We start from the raw sequence: 17,775 nt of genomic DNA on the forward strand, positions 1-17,775 counted from the left end.
AATCTGTTAAACCATATGAAACTTTCTCAGCTAGGCTAATTTGTTCTAATTTTTTATCAGCAGGTTGAATAATTTAATTAATGGTGTTTTAAAATTTATATTTAGAACTGTCATTTCGTTTCTTTTTAAGATATGGAATGCTGTAGATACAGGCTGTTGTTTAAAAACATACTCCTGTCACAGCTGTGCTGTTCGAACTGCTCAGTGGTCTTTGTGTGGAAGAAGAATTCTCAGTGGAGGCTTTGATTCTATGCTTCATTTAACAGATGTTGAAACAGGTAAATGTAATTTAAAGTCACATTTTTAACACTATTTTCCAACTCCAGCATGGATAGTGTGGCATGAGACTATTAGCCCTATTCTCCTATAAATGAGGTTAAATCTCAAAATATCAAGGCCAAAATTCATATGGGTACTTTAATGTAGTCAATTATATCCATGTTTAAGACACTTATATAGGTGTGCTAATTTTCAGAGGTATTGAACACCTAGAGCCTATTATTTCATGTAGTTAGGGCTCTGTTTCAACAAAGCACTGAGATACAGTATATAAGTCTATGCTTATTCAGCAGAGCATTAAGCATATGCTTAACTTTAAAGGTGACATCAGTGAGATTACACATGTGATTAAGTATATGCTTAAGTGGCTTTCTAATTAGGGATCGATATAAGCAGGTGCTGAAAGTTAATTAAGTAGATAATGTGTTTTGCTCAAAAGGTGCCTAATTACGGATATAGATTCCTAACTTTAGGACTAAAAGTTCGAAAATTTTGGCCCAAACCCATTAAAAAGTGATCTGTAGAGTCATGAATTTGAGATTGGACTTCTCTTTTGTTACCTCATTGGTCTGGTTGCTAAAATGCCATTTTCCCCCCAGACTGCTACAATAATTGGAAGGCCATATTTTGTGAGTCTTCCAGATCTCCCCACATTCTTTGTTTAGTACATTATTTCATCAGTCCTGTAATGGCATCTATGCAGCTGATCCTTGCACTTTAATGGAGCCCCATTGACTTCAGTGGGCTTTGCATGAGCACGGGCATCCAAGTGTGTCAATGGAATTGCAGGTTTGGGGCATAAGATAGCACTTTGCCAGCTGAAGCAATAGACTTTAATAAATCTTGGCCATTTAACCTACATTGAAATATATTTAACTGTTTTACAAAGTAATTTATTTTATGAACATATAATTTTATATTTAAAAAAGTTATATTTATAAAGTAGCATCTGTCTAGTAGGTTTTTTCCTGATGTAAAATTAAAAATCACCTTGTAAAGTGAGATCTGATGTCTTTTGGAGAGCAGAGTGGCTGCAGATTAAGCATGAAACGGTCCTCTTCTAATGAATTAGGAAGCTCCCAAAAGACTGAGAAAACTGGTCATACAAATGATTAAAGAGAGAGTTTCTTTCCCTACCTTAGGAATCAATTTCCCAAGATTTGTCATGCCATGTGATTTTAAATTCAGTCATGGCTATAAGAGGGTTGCTGTATGCTGAGACTGTAAAACACATACCTAGCACTGGAATAGTGACGTTTCTTGAGTATTCAAGCTTCACACTTGTATAAATGAGTTTGCCTGGATAGCATTCTGTGGAGTTAATGTACTGTTTTCATTTCAAATAGACTTTATTATGTCGTCCTTTCCCTCCCTCCCTCCCCCCCCAGTCTAATTTCAGCATTATTTTCATTTTCATTCTAATTTGAAACTAACTGTGACTGAACCTAATGAGCTTAAATTCTAGTGCAATGTTCAAGAAGTTATGCATACAATGACTGCTATTGCTAATGGGCAATAGCAGTCATTGTATGCATAACTTCTTGAACATTGCACTAGAATTTAAGCTCATTAGGTTCAGTCACAGTTAGTTATAATGGGAATTTGACGTAAAGTACATTTATTCCAATGCTCTAAATCAATATGGATGAAATCTGTGTGTTATAAAATGTCAATACGAATTCCTAAGAGAGATAATTCTAAGATTATATAGTAATATTTTATGTCTTCTGGCTGCTTGACTTACAGAACTACCATGATTCAACATTTAAATAGAATTCTTTCTTGGATTAATTATTTTTAGTATTTCCTTTGCCTCTAAGGGTAATTTTAATAATAAAATATTGCCAGCATTTTGGACTGTGGTAGCATGAGTGGCAAATAAGCTGATTTAGAGCTCAGTATGCTAAGTGGAAATAGTATATGTCTAATCTGTTAAGTTTCATGCATCTCTAGTATCTTTTAATGGCCTCATTTTAAGAGGAGGGTAGCTCCTGTTGACCTGGAGTGTCGGTACTCAGAACTTCTGAAAAAAACAGGCCCAAAGTGACTAATAAACCTCCATAACAATACAGATAATATGACCCCTTCCATGCACATCCCGCCCAAACTTCTAGTTTTCCTGCAACTTGTAAAGTTACCCTCTTTCTCGCCTACATTTTCAGTAACTCTTTCAGAGAAACAGGGCAAGTAGTTTGCAGATGGAATCCAAATCAGGTTGATATAAAAAGCCTCATTTCCATTTGAAAATATGCAGCCAGTTACTAGAATCAGATCTGCATTAGTTCACTGAACCATTTACCCCTCCCTACTCATCATTACTGCTGAGAGGATTTCATCTTTGGTTAATTTCAGATAGATGTTACAACTATATCTTGATAAATGTGACTCATTCTTTTTTGGACTTTTGGTCTTAATTATGTTTCCTTGCTAGGCTGAACTCACTGTCACTATATTTAAATATAGTGATGAACATCTGGGGTGCCATATAAATAATAATGCCATCTGCAATTAGTAGCTTAGCCCTAAACTCTGTTCCCTGTGCACTTTGTCCTTGTCGTTCAAGTTTTTTCCAACTATGTTTACTGAAGTCTAATCTCTTTTGTCCTCATTTTCAGTACAGTTGTTTTGTGCAAATTGCTGTTTATTTAGAGCAGTGGTCGGCAGCCTTTGAGAAGTGGTGTGCCAAGTCTTCATTAATTTAAGGTTTCACAAGCCAGTAAAAGGTTTCGCGTGCCAGACCGGCACCGTGGACAGCAGATGGAACCCCAGACTGGCAGCAGGCTGAGCAGCTCATCCTGCTGCCAGTCTGGGGTTCTGTCTGCTGGCCTCTGACAGCCAGGCCAGCAGTGGGCTGGCAAGGGGCTGGCGGCCGAGACCCCGCTGGCAGCAGCATGCCACTAAAAATCAGCCCGCGTGCTGCAGGTTGCCGACCCCTGATTTAGAGAACGGGAGTATAATAGCCCCAAATTACTTTTATCATGTAGTCAAGTATCAGAGGGGTAGCCGTGTTAGTCTGGATCTATAAAAGCAGCAAAGAATCCTGTGGCACCTTGTAGACTAACAGACGTTTTGGAGCGTGAGCTTTCGTGGGTGAATACCCCCTTCATCAGATGCATGTAGTGGAAATTTCCAGGGCAGGCATATATATGCAAGCAAGCTAGAGATAACGAGGTTAGTTCAATCAGGGAGGATGAGGCCCTGTTCTAGCAGTTGAGGTGTGAAAACTAAGGGAGGAGAAACTGGTTTTGTAGTTGGCAAGCCATTCACAGTCTTTGTTTAATCCTGAGCTGATGGTGTCGTGAACAGGTCTGACTACCAAAAGGAGGCCGCCAGACAACTCTCCAATACCAAATTCTACAGGCCACTTTCCTCAGATCCCACTGAGGAATACACTAAGAAACTGCACCATCTACTCAGGACTCTCCCTACGCTAACACCGGAACAAATCAACATACCCTTAGAGCCCCAACCAGGGTTATTCTATCTACTACCCAAGATCCACAAACCCGGAAATCCTGGATGCCCCATCATCTTGGGCATTGGCACTCTCACTGAAGGACTGTCTAGATATGTGGACTCTCTACTCAGACCCTATGCCACCAGCACTCCCAGCTATCTCCGTGACACCACTAATTTCCTGAGGAAACTACAATGCATTGGTGACCTTCCAGAAAACACCATCCAAGCCACCATGGATGTAGAGGCTCTCTACACAAACATCCCACATACAGATGGAATACAAGCTGTCAGGAACAGTGTCCCTGATGACGCCACAGCACAACTGGCTGCTGAGCTCTGTGCCTTTATCCTCACACACAACTATTTCAAATTTGATGACAATATATATCTCCAGATCAGTGGCACTGCTATGGGCACCCGCATGGCCCCACAATATGCCAATATTTTTATGGCCGACCTGGAACAACGCTTCCTCAGCTCTCGTCCACTCACACCCCTTCTGTACCTACGCTACATTGATGACATCTTCATCATCTGGACTCATGGGAAGGAAACTCTGGAAAAATTCCACCACGCTTTCAACAACTTCCACCCCACCATCAACCTCAGCCTGGACCAATCTATACGGGAGGTCCACTTCCTAGACACCACGGTGCAAATAAGTGATGGTCACAGTAACACCACCCTATACTGAAAATCTACCGACTGCTATGCTTACCTTCATGCCTCCAGCGTCCATCCCGGGCACATCACACGATCCATCGTCTACAGCCAAGCACTGAGGTACAACCGCATCTGCTCTAACCCCTCAGACAGAGACCAACACCTACAAAATCTCCACCAAGCATTCTCAAAACTACAATACCCTCACGAGGAAATAAGGAAACAGATCAACAGAGCCAGACGTGTACCCAGAAGCCTCCTACCGCAAGACAAACCCAAGAAAGAAACCAACAGGACTCCACTGGCCATCACATACAGTCCCCAGCCAAAACCCCTCCAACGCATCATCAGGGATCTACAACCCATCCTGGACAATGATCTCACATTTTCACAGGCCTTGGGTGGCAGGCCAGTCCTCGCCCACAGACAACCTGCCAACCTGAAACATATTCTCACCAATAACTGCACACTGCACCATAGTAACTCTAGCTCAGGAACCAATCCATGCAACAAACCTCGTACCAATCCATGCAACAAACCTGCCCACATATCTACACCAGCGACACCATCATAGGACCTAACCAGATCAGCCACACCATCACTGGTTCATTCACCTGCACATCCACCAATGTAATATACGCCATCATATGCCAGCAATGCCCCTCTGCTATGTACATTGGCCAAACTGAACAATCTCTATGGAAAAGGATAAATGGACACAAATCAGATATTAGGAATGGCAATATACAAAAACCTGTAGGAGAACACTTCAACCTCCCTGGCCACACTATAGCAGATCTTAAGGTGGCCATCCTGCAGCAAAAAGAACTTCAGGACCAGACTTCAAAGAGAAACTGCTGAGCTTCAGTTCATCTGCAAATTTGACACCATCAGCTCAGGATTGAACAAAGACTGTGAATGGCTTGCCAACTACAGAACCAGTTTCTCCTCCCTTAGTTTTCACACCTCAGCTGCTAGAACAGGGCCTCATCCTCCCTGATTGAACTAACCTCGTTATCTCTAGCTTGCCTGCATATATATACCTGCCCCTGGAAATTTCCACTACATGCATCTAACGAAGTGGGTATTCACCCACGAAAGCTCATGCTCCAAAACGTCTGTTAGTCTATAAGGTACCATAGGATTCTTTGCTGCTTTTGTCATGTAGAATCCTTTTTAAAGCTGTAGAAGAGAACTAGCTTATACATTTTTAAATAAAATTCAGATAATAGAATATCAGGGTTGGAAGGGATCTCAGGAGGTCATCTAGTCCAACCCCCTGCTCAAAGCAGGACCAATCCCCAACTAAATCATCCCAGCCAGGGCTTTGTCAAGCCTTACCTTAAAAACCTCCAAGGAATGAGATTCCACCACCTCCCTAGGAAACCCATTCCAGTGCTTCACCACCCTCCTAGTGACAAAGTTTTTCCTAATATCCAACCTATTATCTATTAGTCTGATGTCCAAATGATAGGCTCTGACTTTTAGTATGCCTTTCTTTAAAATGGTCATTCATATGCTGTAAAGTAAGGGCTTGATCCCGCAAGCCTTTAAATAGGAATTTAAGATTACACATGTGAGTAGTCCCATTGACTTCTATGGGTATATTTATGTGAGTAAAATTACCCATGTACTTAAGCTATTGCAGGATGCGGGACTAATACTATGCTATAAGTTTTGGAACTTTAATATTAGATCAAAAACACAACTGAACTGCTCTATTACTTTTTGTCAGTGTTTCTTAAATGTACTTTTGTCACCTTTCCAGATTTTTCAACAATATACAAAACCTACGAAAATGGTTATATACAAAAAAGGCACTTCTGTCCTTTTTCAGGGACATATTTCAGTGAACAAATTACATTCTAGTGCAGTGAATATAACAGTGAACATAAACAATAACATTTTTCTCACACACATTTACTGTAGAAAGCAGTGGAAAATATGTTCTCTACAAAATCTCAAAGTTTTTTTATTGCTGTTTTTCTCTGCCCTATTTTAGATATAATTTTTCATTAGAAAAATGCAGCTCTTCTGTTTGCTTTACTAATAATATCACATTTGTGAAACCTTTACATATTCCATGAATCAGTTAGAGAAAATGTTCCGGTTATTCAATCATTCCTTGCTGCTATCTGTTTTTTGTTCCTCCTGTTAACAGTTGAGTTCATCCATAATTTACATAGATATAACCACATATTCTATGACTGCATCAAAGATTATGTTTCCAGAAAGTTAGCAGTAAAGTTTTAAAACAAGTTTGCAGAAAGTATATGCCTGCTCCTATGTATCACTTGTTATTTACGCCTCATACACTTTTTAAACTACTGGCCATTATTTTTAGATGTAATTCGTATGCTCAGCAAACTTTAGTAGGCTAATACTGTTTTTCTTTACATTTCTATATCTGTGTGTTTATGCATAGCTATATATATATACATATATTAGTGAATATTTATATATTAGTACAAGTCACAAAAGGAATGCTGCAATCACATATGGAGAATTCTAGCAAAGATAAGATTATTTGCATGCCATGGATACCATAGAGTCCTTCATATTATGGCAGAAACATTGCTCCAGGATGTTCAGGAGTTCTTTACTAAGTGCACTTCAAATTGCCTAGCATAGCAATTACATTAGAGCTCATGAATTTTATATGCACCTCCCTCATAAGTACATTGGGTCACTTAACACCCTGTTTTATGCTACTAAGATTACATCTAGCTTTAAAGGAAACTTCAGATTACTTAAAGTAGTTTTTTAAATTTGATGGTTTTTTTTTTACTTGTTTTATTTTATAAAACTGTGTAGAGTCCCTCAGTACTCTTGTCTTGGTGGTCCTGCTGACATAGTTTATGATTGTTTATTTTTTATTTGTGAGAGAGTCAGTTTTAGAAGTCACAGGTGATAATCCCAGCAGGGTTGATGTAGCTCTCCAACTTTATTATGAAGATAGAATATTATGCAGATTACTGTGTAAAAATCTATCAGAAGATACCTCAAGAAACAGTGGCGTGATTTTTGAAAAGGTCCTCTGTGCCTTTGAGAACGAAGCTGCAAGATTTTCAGTAGTAGGATTTTGTTTGTGTCCTTGAGAAACAAAAATCCTCCCAGCCATTGTTGAGTAGTAACATTCTGTGTACTGTTTATCTGTCACCTTCCACTTGAGATGTGACCACCTTTCATTGGTTTTGTATACAAAGTGTGTAAAGTGCTTTGGGAAGAAAAAAAATGAAAATATTATTTATTAACATGGAATTATTCTGATGGGTGTGCAGCTCCTCAGCTGGAAAAATCTATACAATATATCCAATATTCAAAGTTTTAGGTTCATTTGAAAAATTAAAAAGTTTTAATAATTTAAATCCATGTGGATAGCTGGACAATAAGCCTTTGTCCACATTTAGCAGGTTTTTAAAGATGTGCAGAATCTAAGAAACATTACCTAGGGAGTGTTTCCAAAAATGTTACACTATTCGTAAATATAGTATAACCATTTGAAATAACTCACCAGAAGTGGAATTTTAAAATGTGCTGAACCCCAGGCTAATTCTGCTCCCAGTAAAGGCAATGAGAGTGTTACCATTGATCTCAGTGGCAGCAAGGTTAGGTGAATGTAAGAGAGTTCTCTGAAAACATCCACTCAGTGTGCAGCAGCAGTCCAAAAGCTAACAGAATGTTTGGAATCATTAGGAAAGGGATAGATGATAACACAGAAAATATCATATTACCTGTATATAAATTCATGGTATGCCCACATCTTGAATACTGCATGCAGATCTGGTTGCCCCATCTCAAAAAAGAGATATTGGAATTGGAAAAGGTACAGAAAAGGGCAACAAAAATGATTAGGGTATGGAACAGCTTCCGTATGAGGAGAGTAATAAGACTGGGACTTTGCAGCTTGGAAAAGAGATGACTAAGCTGGGATATGATAGAGGTCTATAAAATCATGACTGGTGGAAAGTGAATAAGAAAAAGTTATTTACTCATTCTCATAACACATAAACTAGAGGTCACCAAATGAAATTAGTAGGCAGCAGGTTTAAAACAAACAAAAGGAAGTATTTCTTCCCACAATGCACAGTCAACCTGTGGAACCCTTTGCTAGGGGATGTGAAGGCCAAGACTATAACAGGGTTAAAAAAAGAACTAGATAAGTTCATGGAGGATAGGTCCATCAATGGCTATTAGCCAGGATGGGCAGGGATGGTGTCCCTAGCCTCTGTTTGCCAGAAGCTGGGAATGGGCAACTGGGTGGATTACTTGATGATTACCTGTTCTGTTAATTCCCTCTGAAGCACTTGGCATTGGCCACTGTTGTAATACAGAATCCTGGACCATTGATGGACCATTCGTCTGACCCAGTATGGCCATTCTTATGTTCTTATGAATACAGAATACTTTTGAAATCCCACCATAATTGGTGACATACTGTTACACTGGCAGGCACCCTCCCTTCCTTGGCCCAGTCCCTACACCAGAAGTAGAAAGAGCCCAACTCTACCCTGTAAAATGGAAGTGTTCTGTAAGGGCCAGTTACACTCCTTTTATGACCTCATTATTCCAGAACAGCATAAATGGGCTGCAGCATATAGGAGAATGGGACATTTTGTCATGTCAGTGTGTCTGGACAGGACCAAACCGTGTTTAAGAATCATGCTAGAGGCCTGCAAAGTCCTCTATGCAAAGAGTGACAATAATCAATCATAACAGATGCAAATTAAAAGTTGTCTTGTGTCATCAATACTACTTTTTAATTTGTGGTTTTCATTTAAAAATAATAGAAAACCTCCACTATGAGGCTGTATTTTACAAGGTTGTAAAAATATGGATATAATGATGAAGTAACCAACAATAATAGAGACAAAATATGGAAAAACTAAAGCTAAATTAATTCTAGCAATAAGTTATATCTATGGTAAAATTGTTTAGCAAGATTTGATCCTGCTGGCATATTGACACAGTAAATATTTTGGGTGAAATCTTGGCCTCACTGAATAGATATCAAAACTCACCATTCAGAAAAAAATCATCTTTGCAGGAACAAAGATCTACAATGAAGTACATTATCAAAAAGCCTCATGTTCCCTACAGCCTCAGAATGGACTGAATCTTTGTTATGCAGACAACAGGAACTTAAATATAGTGAATATATACATTCACTGGAACACGTGCATTTTCTGTTTTATGTCGCAAGCAGCTTTAATTTTCAGTTTATTAACTAAAGGGTGAAGTTACCTTTATCATAACCTTAGTCCCAGATTTGGACCTTAGCGTCCAAAATATGGGGGTTAGCATGAAAAACCTCCAAGCTTAGTTACCAGCTTGGACCTGATACCTGCTGCCACCACCCAAAAAATTAGAGTGTTTTGGGGCACTCTGGACCCCCTGAAAAACCTTCCCTGGGACCCCAAGACCCAAATCCCTTGAGTCTCACAACAAAGGGAAATAATCCTTTTTAAGTACTTTCCTATTCCCCCAGAGGGAATGCAAAATCAGGCTAACAAATCCAACACACAGATCTCCCTTGATTTCTTCCTCCCACCAATTCCCTGGTGAGTACAGACTCAATTTCCCTGAAGTAAAGAAAAACTCCAACAGGTCTTAAAAGAAAGCTTTATATAAAAAGAAAGAAAAAGACAAATGGTCTCTCTGTATTAAGATGATACAATACAGGGTCGATTGCTTAAAAGAATATTGAATAAACAGCCTTATTCAAAAGAATACAAATCAAAGCACTCCAGCACTTATATTCATGCAAATACCAAAGAAAAGAAACCATATAACTTACTATCTGATCTCTTTGTCCTTACTCTTAGAAACAGAATACTAGAAAGTAGAAACTACTTCTCCAAAGCTCAGAGAAAGCAGGTAGACAGACAAAAGACTCAGACACAAACTTCCCTCCACCCAAAGTTGAAAAAATCCGGTTTCCTGATTGGTCCTCTGGTCAGGTGCTTCAGGTGAAAGAGACATTAACCCTTAGCTATCTGTTTATGACAACCTTAACTCCCATTGACGTCAGTGTGAGATGGGAGAGCTCTGCAGAGCTATTAAGAAATAGCACCTCACTAAATCTGGCCCTGGAAAAATTTTACTGTGAATTTTAATGTTACTAGTAGCTTAATAATTGTAAACAAAAGTGAACAAACTATTTGCGCAGAAAATACACCTCTACCCCGATACAACGCTGTCCTCGGGAGCCAAAAAATCTTACCGCATTATAAGTGAAACTGCATTATATTGAACTTGCTTTGATCCGCCGGAGTGCACAGGCGCCCCCCCCATTCTCCCCCCGGAGCACTGCTTTACCATGTTATATTTGAATTCGTGTTATATTGGGGCATGTTATATCAGAGTAGTGATGTATATCAATGGTTACTTCTAGGGTGCTGGACTGACAGCAAATTAAATTTATGATGATCTTTCTTAGCTGTTTCTATTGTGAGTGTTGAACAGTTAATATGTTGAACATGAGTCTGTCAATATAGTTCCCTGTCAATTGACACTGTATCCGTTATTGGGTAATGGGCTTAGATGAACATATAGACTGACTGTCATATGAAGTATTGATATGGGATATTTGAACAAAAATCAAAAGCTATAAGTAATGGAAGTAATGGCCCTTTGTGATGCTGGATGGGCATCCATGGAAATTTCTGATCATTCAAAGCAGTGGTTCTCAACCAGGGGTACACATACCCATGAGGGTATGCAGAGATCTTCCAGGGGGTACATCAACTCATCTCGATATATGCCTAGTTTTACAACAGAGTATATAAAATGCACTAGCAAAGTCAGTACAAATTAAATTTCATATAGACAATGACTTGTTTATACTTCTCTATATAATATACACTGAATTGTAAGTACAATATTTATGTTCCAACTCATTTATTTTAAAATTATATGGTAAAAATGAAAAAGTAAGCAATTTTTCAGTAATAATGTGCTGTGAATGACACTTTGTATTTTTAGTTCTGATTTTGTAAGCATGTAGTTTTTAAGTGAAGTGAAACTTGGGGGTACACAAGACAAATCAGACTCCTGAAATGGGTACGATAGTCCGGAAAGGTTGAGAGCCACTGATTTAAAGTGTTCACAAAGTAGCACCATGAAGTACATCTCAAAAAGGTACAGTAAGCTCGAGGTGTCTGTAGTGTGACAAAGAAAAATAAACTGCAACAAGACTAGCAAAAACCAAAGCCAAATCTAATGGGAGGGAGCAGGGATAGCAAAAAATATAATTGCACTGTTGTGGTGATGGATGAAGTATAAAAGCTTGACTATAATAGGATGAAAATCGGGGAAAATGGCTGCTCAGAAATTATTCCTGAGATCAAAAAGCATGAATATTTTTCATAAAATATGATGTCAAGTAGAGACCACATAACAGGTATACCTCTATAATAGAATACAATTTTAGTAGCATCAGGAACACTATATATTGGTTTAGGAGAGGAAAAGAATAAGTACACTGAATATTTAGTTAGGTCAGAATGTAATTAGCTTGGTTGGAATTTAGCATGGTGTCACTCCCATGTTCTAGCAAATAGTGCCATGGGATCTTTAATGAATACAAGTACAGTAATTCCTCACTTAACGTTGTAGTTACGTTCCTGAAAAATGCGACTTTAAGTGAAACGATGTTAAGTGAATACAATTTCCTCATAAGAATTAATGTAAATGAGCGGGTTAGGTTCCAGGGAAATTTTTTTCACCAGACAAAAGACTTACACACACACACACACACACACACACACACACACACACACACACACACACACACACACACACACACACACACACACAAAGTTTTAAACAAACAATTTAATAGTGGTACACAGTGATGATGATTGTGAAGTTTGGTTGAGGTGGAGGAGTCAGAGGGTGGGATATTTCCCTTACTGCTAAGTGATGAACTAGCAATTGGCTGAGCCCTCAAGGGTTAACTCTCTCACTCTACAAAGCAGCAAGAATGGAGGGAAATATGTGCATTTCCCCTTTAAGTAAGTGCCCTGTTAATTAGATCAGCTTGCTGAGACCGCAGCTGCTGCTGTCCTGAGCCCTGGTGTGTCCCCCCCTGCTCTATAGAAGATGGGGTAAATGGGAAGTAAGGAAGTAAGGGGGAGGGGGACACCCTGACATTAGCCCCCCCTCTTCCTTCCCTCCCCTCGCACAGCAGGCAGGAGTCTCGGGGAGCAGCTCCAAGGGAGAGGGCAGGAGCAGCACATGGCAGTGGGGAGAGGGACAGCTGCAATTGCTAGCCTGCTGGGCAGCTGCTGTACAGGGAACAAGCCCCCACCAGCTAGCTGCAACAGGCTGCTCTTCCTGCAAGCAGTAGACAAAGCAGGCAGCTGCCAAACAACATTAGAAGGGAGCATTATGCAACTTTAAACGAGCATGTTCCCTAATTGATCAGCAATGTAAGAACGAAACAATGTTAACCGGGATGACTTTAAGTGAGGAGTTACTGTAGTTGGGTCATTTTTACATTTAATCTGAAAATGGTTCCTCCAATAGTTCAATGACCTAAATCCTTTCCCCTTACCATATACCTGCTGTAACACTCTAACAGTGCAAATGGCACTTGCAGCTGTAGGGGCAATGATCTGGTAAACAATGAGGTGGCAAAATTGGCAGAAAATACAAAATTACTCATGGTAGTTAAATCCAAAATAGACTGTGAAGAGTTACAAAGAGATCTCACAAAACTGGGTGATGAGCAACAAAATAGCAGATGATCTTCAGTGTTGATAAATACAAAGTAATGCACATTGGAAAACATAATCCCAACTATACATACAAAATGATGGGATCTAAATTAGCATGAAAGAAATCTTGGAGTCCTTGTGGATAGTTCTCTGAAAACATCTGCTCAATGGGTAGCGGCAGTCAAAAAAGCTAACAGAATGTTAAGACCCATTAGGAAAGGGATAGATAATAAAACAGTAGATATCATAATGCCAATACATAAATCCATGGTACGCCCACACCTTGAATATTGCATGCAGTTCTGGTCACTCCATCTCAAAAAAAGATATATTAGGTTGGAAAAGGTGCAAAGAGAGGCAACAAAATTGATTAAGGTTGTGGAACAACTTCCATATGAGGAGAGATTATAAAGTCTGCGACTATTCAGCTAGGAAAAAAGATGACTAAGGGAGGATATGATAGAGGTCTATACAATCAAGAATGATGTGGAGAAAGTGCATAAGGAAGTGTTATTTACTCCTTCACATAACACAACAACTAGGGGTCACCCAATGAAATTAATAGGCAGTAGGATTAAAACAAACAAAAGGAGGTACTTCTTCACACAACACACAGGCAATCTGTGGAACTCATATACCAGAGGATGTTGCAAAGGCCAGAACTGTAATGTGTTTAAAAAAAAATTAGGTAAGTTCATGGAGGATAGTTCCATTAGTGGCTACTAGCCAAGATGGTCAGGAATGCAACCCCGTGCTCTGGGTGTCCCTGGCCACTGATTGCCAGAACCTGGGAGTGGATGACAGGGGATGGATCACTCAATGATTGCCCTGTTCTGTTAATTCCCTCTGAAGCATCTGACATTGGCCACTGCTGGAAGATAGGATATTGGGCTAGATAGCCTATTGGCCTGACCCAGTATGGCCATTCTTATGGAATCTTCAGATGGTTAATAGCTAGCTTTATGCCACCTTCTCCCCACCCCTGTTGGTTAAAGAGGTGGAGTGGGGTAAGTAGAGGTGGTGAGCACCTACAATGCTTCATTCTCAGCCCCTGGGGCAGTTCTTAGGGGATCACTCTAATCCAGCACAACTTAGAGTCCAACCCCCTGCTCAAAGCAGGACCAATCCCCAGACAGATTTTTGCCCCAGATCCCTATAATGGCCCCCTCAAGGACTGAACTCACAACCCTGGGTTTAGCAGGCCAATGCTCAAAGAAGAATGTAGGTTTTCTCTGTGGAAGAGAACATTACCAGAAATTGTGTCTCAGTTCAGCTAAGAAACAAATGACAAAATATCTTTGTTAGGGATCAACAAAGGAGATTAAAAAAACCCTTCTGCATTTAGTTTAACAAAAGACAACTTTTCTCCATATAAGTAGTGTATTAGTTATTATAAAAGTTGGACTTGGGAAGAATGGAAATGAACTATATATCTTTTTCCCCCCAAAGTTGCTCTTTGAGGTATGAGATGTGAAACCTTCATTGTAATATTATATATCTTCTTTTTATATTTTCATAGTCTTCTAAAATATAATTAACAAGATGTTGCTAGAGGTCATAAAATAACTGACCACAAATGGAAAACCTATTCTTAAAATTAGAGTTAAATGTTCCAAAAACAAAAGTTAAGTTGCCTATTGTATTTATGCAAAAAGTACACAAAATTGCATATAAAATGGACCAGAATTAAATACTCCCGCACTTTTTGTTTATTTAGTTTCTTGTTTTAAAAATATGTTTAAAAAGTGAATATTTTGCAGGCTTCCTCTTGTTTAACAAAAAAGTTCATATTCAACTTTTCCCACTCTTTAATCACTTGAGATAAATTTCTTATTTTCCTATTTTTTTTGCTGTCTAATAATTTGTTTTGTTCTTTATATCTGACAACATTTTAGATATCTGATTATTAAATCATTGTGTGTTTGTTATAGTAACAATGATCCGCTGTTATTCAGCACATTTAACCAGAGTTGTTAGCTAGCCATTTTGCTTCCCATGTGTTGGAAGGTTCTGCATACAAGATCCCATACTAATCAAGATCCTTCGAAGGCAGAAGGTCAAGCTGAGGAATGTAGCAGCTATTAGATGGAGATGGTGGCCTAGATGAGAGTAATCTCTTGTTACGTTGGTACTACCATTGTCCTCCTTACTTATGAGTATCTCTTCTCTTCCTTCTCCTGTCCTTGGGGAAGTTGCAGGTTTCCAGGAGGGAAAGCCACTAGGGGTGGCGTGCAACTTTGGAAGGAAGGACTGCTGGCCTGCTAGCCCGCAATTCTTTCTTTCTTTATTTTTCAAAGACCTTTGTTGGATGGATGCTTTCCCTGTCAGTGTTTACAGGAGCCCTTAAAATTTTGGGTTGACAGTCTGTCAGGCAACAATAAGCAACCATCCAACCCCCCCAGCTGCAGCAGGGAGCAGCATATTTTGTTTTGTATTGTTTTGGTTTTTTCTGCTTTTCTGCTCTGGCTCTGAGTGAGCATGCGTAATGAAATCTCATTCTTTTTGAGAAAGTGACTCAGAATGGCTTCTTGTAAAACCTCCTTACCATGTAAGATTGGCTGATTCAGTCAGGGAGTCAGGATCAATTCCTATGTCAAAACCAAGCAGATCAGCTCCAGAGTGAAGAAAGTAGTGTGAAATTGTATTATATTTTTCCTTTCAACCTAATAGCAAAGAAGTGTTCACATTATGATTTTTATAGAACAAAAAATTGTACATTATTAAAGATAATTGGTCTGAAAGTCTGATTTGCCATACAACTGGTGAGATGCACCTTTTTAAGGTGCTCTCATCATATTTTAAGGTGAACAGGGGCCCTTGACTTACTCAGTGATCTGGAAAAGTGTGAAAACAGTGAAATGGCAAAGTTTACAGACAATACAAAACTACTCAATATAGTTAGAGCCAAAGTTGACTATGAAGAGTTACAAAGGGATCTCACAAAACTGGGTGACTGTGCAACAAAATGGCAGATGAAATTCACTGTTCATAAATGCAAAGTAATGCACATTGGAGAACATAAACCCAACTGTACATACACAATGATGGGGTCTAAATTAGCTGTTACTGCTCAAGAAAGAGATCGTGTCATCATGGAAATATCTGCTCAATGAGCAGCGGCAGTCAAAAAAGCTACCAGAGTGTTCGGAATCATTAGAAAAGGGATAGATAAGAGGATGGAAAATACCATAATGTCAGTATATAAATCCATGGTATGCCCACACCTTGAATACTGGGTGAAGTTCTGGTCACCCATCTTAAAAAAGATATATTAGAATAAGAAGAAGTACAGAGAAAGGCAACAGAAATCATTGGGGGTATGGAACAGGTTCCATATGAGGAGAGTAAAAAGACTGGAACTGTTCAGCTTAGAAAGAGAGACAGCTAAGGGGGGATATGATAGAGGTCTACAAAATCATGAATAGTGTGGAGAAAGTGAATAAGGAAGTGTTATTTATTCCTTCATGTAACACAAGTTCCAGGGGTCATTCAATGAAACTTCTCTATATAATGCAGAGTTAACCTGTGGAACTCATTGCCAGGAGATGTTGTGAAGATCAAAAGTACACCTGGGTTCAAAAAAGAATTAGATAACCAAGCTATCCTCCATGAACCTATTAGCCAAGATGGTCAGGGACAAAACCCCACTCTCTGAGTGTCCCTAAACCTCTGACTGCCAGTAGCTGGGACTGGACAGCAGTAGATAGATCACTTGATAATTGCCCTGTTGTGTTCATTCCTTCTGAAGTATCTAATACCAGGCAGTGTCAGAGAACAGGATGCTGGGTTGAATGGACCATAGTTCTGACCCAGTATGGCCACTCTTGTGTTCTTATGTTAGTGCACACCATATAATATATTCTTGATGTATGTGGTCGTTATATATTCCTGAATGCAGATACCATGTGTAATACAATAGAATATAAAATTTGAAATTGTGAAAATTTAAATGCATTTAGCTTAGGATATATTGCTATTTCAGAATAGTATTGCAGTGAATGTACATTATCGTAAATTTGATAAGTATAACAGCAATGAACTGGAGATAATACCTACACATTCATGTAGCTGAATTTCCTGTGGTATTAATGTATGAATTATATAATTTGGAAGAGCTGTTTGCAAGACAATTACTATTAAGCCACAGGATCCTTTGAAGATTACTATACACAATTAAATTTAGAGAACGTGGTATCCATGGGAACTGATATTGCCTTAGAATGAGGGTATGCAAATTATTTTCTGCTGTAAGGGCAAAATTCACAAGCAAACAAAATCCAAGAGGAAAAAGTATGTGGCTGGCCAGATGGAATTCCACTCCCTGCAACATACATGCGGGCCACAGGGTTTCAATGCAGCCCCTTCTCTAGCTGCTGAAATAAGAAGCACAGCTCCTCTGCACAGGAGTACCCCTTCGTGGGATCTGCATATGTAACTCCTGCATGCCATCCTATCCGGGACCATTGTGGAACCCCCATCCACAGTGTGCAAGTGACCCAGAAGTCTCTCTGCATATCCATTCTGCCCTGTTCTTGTCTGTGCACGGGCACTGCCCAGCAAATGGCGTAGCAGGCCAGGAGTAGGATGAATTTCACCTAAATGGAATAAAGTTAATTCAATTTTTTACAATCCCATGTGTTTATGCTACCATTTA

At 39.2% G+C, this 17,775-nt stretch overlaps 1 protein-coding gene across 4 annotated transcripts in view; it reads left to right on the plus strand.

The window, feature by feature from the left end:
- The window catches only part of WDR25 (WD repeat domain 25), a 106,170-nt gene that overhangs the window by 63,339 nt on the left and 25,056 nt on the right, over positions 1-17,775 (plus strand). For 3 of the 4 annotated variants that reach the window (XM_050954179.1, XM_050954180.1, XM_050954177.1), the window contains exon 3: positions 131-278. The exons of the other annotated variant lie outside the window; for it this stretch is intronic. In XM_050954179.1, the coding sequence (XP_050810136.1) occupies positions 131-278 (148 nt within the window). The remainder of the gene's footprint in view (positions 1-130; positions 279-17,775) is intronic. 4 annotated transcript variants of the gene reach the window in all.

The sequence above is a fragment of the Gopherus flavomarginatus genome, chromosome 5 (assembly GCF_025201925.1).
Source record: "Gopherus flavomarginatus isolate rGopFla2 chromosome 5, rGopFla2.mat.asm, whole genome shotgun sequence".
NCBI lineage: Eukaryota > Metazoa > Chordata > Testudines > Testudinidae > Gopherus > Gopherus flavomarginatus.